The sequence below is a fragment of the Penaeus japonicus genome, unplaced genomic scaffold (assembly GCF_977035675.1).
Source record: "Penaeus japonicus unplaced genomic scaffold, GWHDUDI00000001_assembly GWHDUDI00000028, whole genome shotgun sequence".
NCBI classification, from domain to species: Eukaryota; Metazoa; Arthropoda; class Malacostraca; order Decapoda; family Penaeidae; genus Penaeus; species Penaeus japonicus.
Genome location: NW_028234430.1, coordinates 24,172,199 through 24,177,198, shown reverse-complemented (window position 1 = coordinate 24,177,198; position 5,000 = coordinate 24,172,199). Strand labels below are relative to the sequence as shown.

General features: G+C 45.0%; 1 protein-coding gene and 1 pseudogene across 2 annotated transcripts in view; one reads left to right on the top strand and one right to left on the bottom strand.

Annotated features, from left to right (window-relative positions):
* The window catches only part of LOC147468537 (1-phosphatidylinositol 4,5-bisphosphate phosphodiesterase beta-4-like), a 180,820-nt gene extending 176,022 nt beyond the window's left edge, over positions 1-4,798 (top strand). Inside the window, exons 3-4 of the mRNA XM_086553746.1 lie at positions 4,327-4,413; positions 4,778-4,798. Coding sequence (XP_086409872.1) covers positions 4,327-4,413; positions 4,778-4,798 — 108 coding nt within the window. The remainder of the gene's footprint in view (positions 1-4,326; positions 4,414-4,777) is intronic.
* Positions 4,799-4,800: 2 nt separating this feature from the next.
* Positions 4,801-5,000, bottom strand: part of LOC147468536 (1-phosphatidylinositol 4,5-bisphosphate phosphodiesterase beta-4-like) — a 5,543-nt pseudogene continuing 5,343 nt past the window's right edge. The window contains exon 8 of the transcript XR_015192466.1: positions 4,801-4,880. The product of XR_015192466.1 is annotated as a 1-phosphatidylinositol 4,5-bisphosphate phosphodiesterase beta-4-like (transcript). The remainder of the gene's footprint in view (positions 4,881-5,000) is intronic.

Genomic DNA, 5,000 nt, shown 5'->3' with positions numbered 1-5,000 from the left:
TCCACGGAATCCAATTAAACTGATCGCCTCAATAGCCGCATCGTCACCCCGTACAACCCTCATATTTAAAACCCGTTCATTCATCTATATATAGCCATACTCCCTCTCCCCTCTATTACTCTCTCACTTTCTCCGTATCTCCATATCTCCCTCTCTCTTTTTTTCCTCTCGCTATCTCCTTCTTTTCCTCTCTCCCTATCTTCTTCTTTTCCTCTCTCCCTATCTCCTTCTTTTCCTCTCTCCCTATCTCCTTCTTTCCCTCTCTCTCTATCTCCTTTTCCTCTCTCTCTATCTCCTTTTCCTCTCTCTCTATCTCCTTTTCCTCTCTCTCTATCTCCTTTTCCTCTCTCTCTATCTCCTTTTCCTCTCTCTCTATCTCCTTTTCCTCTCTCTCTATCTCCTTTTCCTCTCTCTCTATCTCCTTTTCCTCTCTCTCTATCTCCTTTTCCTCTCTCTCTATCTCCTTTTCCTCTCTCTTTATCTCATTTTCCTCTCTCTCTATCTCATTTTCCTCTCTCACTATCTCCTTTTCCTCTCTACCTATCTCCTTATTTTCCCCTCTCCCTATCTCCTTATTTTCCTCTCTCCTTTTCTTCCTCTTTCACTCTCTACTTCTCTTCCTCTCTCCGTCTCTCGCCTTTTTTTCTCTCTCTCCCTCTCCCCGTCTCTTCACGTTTCTTTCCTCTCGCACCCTCTTCCCTTTCTGCCTCTCACCTCGACCCTCTGCTCTCTTCCTACGCCATCCCTTCTCTCTTCCTCTCTCTCATCTCTCTGTCTCCCTCTCATCCTATCCCCCTCTTCCCTTTCTCCCACTTTCCTTTCCCTTCTCCTCCTCTCTCCCCATTTCACCTCTCTCCTCTGCCCCTCTCTAAACAGCTCCCCTCTCCCATCTTCAATCTTGCCTCTTCCCTCTCCCCTCTCCTACTGCCTCTCCTCCTCCCCTTCTATTTTTCCCTCTTCCTCTACCTCTTTCCCGCACTTCCTCTACCCTTTTCCCCTCCCCCTTCATCCCTTCACCCCTCTCTTTCTCCCCCTCTCCCTCTAATCCCTTCTCTTCCTAGCCCTCTTTTCCCCTCTCCCCTCTCCCCTCTCCCCTCTCCCCTCTCCCCTCTCCCTGACTACAACAACGCCAAAGAATTCCCCACAAAATCTGCAGCAACATCCACCCGTGTGAGGGGAAGGTGTGAGCGAGGTTGTTGTTGTATAAAGTAGGTCAGCTGATCATTAACTGTGATATGATACGAGGTGCGAGATGGAGGTGGGGGGGGGGGTCATGTCGGTTTAGGAAGGGAGAGGGAGAGGGAGAGGGAGAGGGAGAAGAGGAGGTAGAGGAAGGGGGTAGGGGTAGGAAGGGGAGAACGGAGAGGAAGAAGAGGAGAAAGAGGAAGGGGAAGGAGGAGAGAGTCGGGATAGGCTTCGAGGGTTCGTGGCTCGCTTGAGGGTGGGATGGGGTGGTGGGAGGGCGGTTCCTGTTGCTGTTCTTGTTGATTTCATTGCAGGTATTGTTGTCCTTTTTTTGTGTGGCGTTTCTTTGTTTTATTTATTTTCGCAGTTTTTACTTCTTCAGCCTTCCTTTCTTTCGGTTCGAGTCTAAATTTCAACCTATTATTATTTTCACCTACATTTTTCTATTTTCATTTTTGTTAAATCTTACTCTCATTTTACTATTGTTTTCACCAGTTTTTCTTTCTTTCTGCGTTTCTTCTCCTTAAAGTTTTTTTTTTTTATCCTGTCTCTATCCCTCTCTCTTTATTCCTTTATAATAATCGTTCTACATCCTCTTTCTGTTCCTCTTTTATATAGTTTTTCCCCTTACCTTCTTTCACCTTATTTCCCCTCACCCCCCTCCTCCTCCCCTCATCCCTTCTCTCCTTTAATCTCTGAGTTTTCAGTATCCAAAAATTAATCAGAACTGATAGAAATGGAAATATCAAATAACCCAAAATTTAACAAGAAACATGAATAATATTTTTGGGGGAAAATCTGTATCCGGCTAATCGCAAAATGGCGAACTGTATTTCGCGAAAAAAACAAAAAAACTAATGGAGGGTTTTTTTTTTTCCTTTCTTTTTTTGAGGGGAAGGGGGGGAGTATATATATATGTTAGGGTTGGCGAGCGCGAAATCCCCGGGATGTGGCTTTGGGTTGGAGCGGGAAAGGGAGAGAAAAATCATGGGAGAGTCCTTTTCGATGCGGAAAGTATTAAGTGAATTCTTTGGCTGAACTTTAGCGTTGTTGTTGCTGTTTTCTTTTGTGCTCGAGATGATTGTATGAGTGTTTATCATCGTTGTTGGTTTTTGTTGTTGTTTTATTCTAGTTATTTTGATTTTATTATCATAGTGTTGTGATAAGTATTAATGTTGGTTCGATGGTGGTGATGTTACAAATGTTACTATTATTATTATGATTATTATACTATTGAATTATTAATGTCACTGCCACTTGCTTTCATTCATTTAGAAAATGACAGTTTATCCTATACTGTACAAACTGAAATCTAACGAAACATTTTCGGCCAAAAGATTATAATTTTTCTTGCAACGTAATCGACCATATTTCAGCACTGTGACGCAGTCTGGGAAAATACAGCAAAATTTACTCGTACGAACTGTCAAAGAAATTACCAAAGATTCTTCTGGAAGTAAGAAGATTACGATGCTGTAAACTAGAACTTCCTTTATTTGCTGAAACTTTTTTTTTCAGCGAAATTACTCCGTGCTGGAATATGTCGGGCTGTGATTCAAAAACTTGGGAGAAAGCGCAACGGAACTCGGCAAAAAGCACTGTTCGGAGGACGGTCTCGGCGTTTCATATGGGCTAAAGCGCGGGCTGTGGAGCAGAACGCACAGGACAAAATGTAATCTGCAAATGCCCAAATACACTTCAGATTGCAAAGCACCCAATACGAAAACAGTCAAGGCAGAAGCAAGCGTTCATCCGTGGAGATAACACACACTCCGACCTCCCGGTATTTCGTGGGCGGAGCTCCGTATCGGCTTCATTCCAGTTTCACAACAGTGCGATGCTGCTTCACATCACTTCACTTCACTTCATTTCATTTCACTTCATAAGCGCAGCGTGTTGCAGCTTCTTTACAATCCACAGACGCATTGCGATGCAGCTTCGCTTCATTTCATATACAGTGTGAAGCACCATCGCTTCACTTCATTTCATATACAGTGTGAAGCACCATCGCTTCACTTCATTTCATATACAGTGTGAAGCACCATCGCTTCACTTCATTTCATATACAGTGTGAAGCACCATCGCTTCACTTCACAGACGCAGTGCGATGCAACTTCACTTCACTTCACAAAAGCAATGCGATCCAGTTTCACGTCACTTCACGAAAGCAGTGACGCGTTATCCTTCCACTTCAAAGACACTTCACATCAGAGACGCACTATGACGCAGCCTCACTTCCCTTCACAGGCGCACTGTTATGCAGCATCACTTCTCTCGTCATGCAGAACAAATGCACTTCCTATAGCCTGGCATTCAGCCGCATTACCAACACGCGGGCCTGGGTTGCGCCGCCCAGACTGTGACGTAAGGTCTAAAATTGTCTGCCGTTAATAGCGATTACGTGCGTGTAAGCGTGTCCCTTGAGCGAAGGGGGGGGGGGCGAGGGAGGGAGGGAAGAAGGGATGAAGGGAAGGAGGAATAAAAGGGGAGGGAGGGAAGGAGGGATGAAGGGGGAGGGAGGGAGGGAAGAAGGGGTGAAAAGGAGGAGGGATGAAGAGGGAGGGAAGGAGGGGCGAAGCGAAAAGGGGGAAGTAGAGGAGAGGAGGTGTGTGTGTGTGTGTGTGTGTGTGTGCGTGTGCGCGCGTGTGTGTGTGTGTGGGAAAGGATGGTGCACTTAGCCAGGAATTTGCGGGTTATTGGCTGTTTTTTGGTCAGCAGCGGGCCGTGGAGGCTTCCCCCATTTCCCCACTTTTCTATTAGGTTTGCATAGTAACTTGATTACTTCAGATCATCCCACTTGAGGTTTTCACTTAAGTCATGTCACTTTGAAGTGGTTATTTAGGTTTATTCCACTTGAGGTTATTGCTTAAGTTTACACCACTTATCACCTAAGTCATGTCACTTAAGGGATTACTTGGGTATATTTCACTTGAGGTTATTCCTTCGATATATTCCTCTTAAGGTTAATAATTAGTTAGGTTTATACCACTCGAGGTTAATACTCTGAAGCATATAATTTCAAGGTAAGCGAATGGCAATGGCAAAAAAAAGAACAAAAAGACAGTGAAGATAGGAATAGGAAGACCTTGATAAGACTACAAACGCAGCAATGTTCCTAACACGCGCCGTCTCTGCCCGCAGGATAAGGAAAGCACCGACTATGAGCCCAACTGCCTCTTCAAAGTGGACGAGTATGGCTTCTTCGTCTATTGGAAGAGCGACGGACGAGTGAGTATTTTACGACGGTTTTTTCTCTTCTTCCCTCTTTCTCACCACCTCCTCCTCCTTGTTTGCTTTTTTCTCTCTCTGTATCTTTATATTATTTTTTTTTTTCACACCATCTCTCGTCCTTTCTCTCTTTCCCCTTCTTCGCTCTCTTTTTCTTCCTCCTCCTGCTTCTCACACTCTTCCTACCTCCCTTCCTCCCTCTCTCTCATCCTCCCCTCTCCCTCTTCCCCTCTCTCCCTCTCCCCCACTCTCTCCCGCTCCCCCCCTTTCTCCCTCTCTCCTCCTTTCTCCCCCTCTCCACCTTCCTCCCTTTATCTCTCTACCTCCCTTCTTCTTCACCTTCTCTTTCTCCTTTTCTCTGTAGTCCAAAGCCATAGTGAGATAATCCTAAACGTGCTTACATGCTAAATAATTGATCTCAAATGACACACTTGTACACACAAATGTCGCCAAAAGCACATCCATGCCTGTAACACAAATGTCCATAAACAGATTCGTGCACGAACAGTGTCACATTTATGCACGCATTTTTTTTCTGTCACAGACTAATTTAAATGCGGATATCGTTGCAGAACGAGTACGCAGAA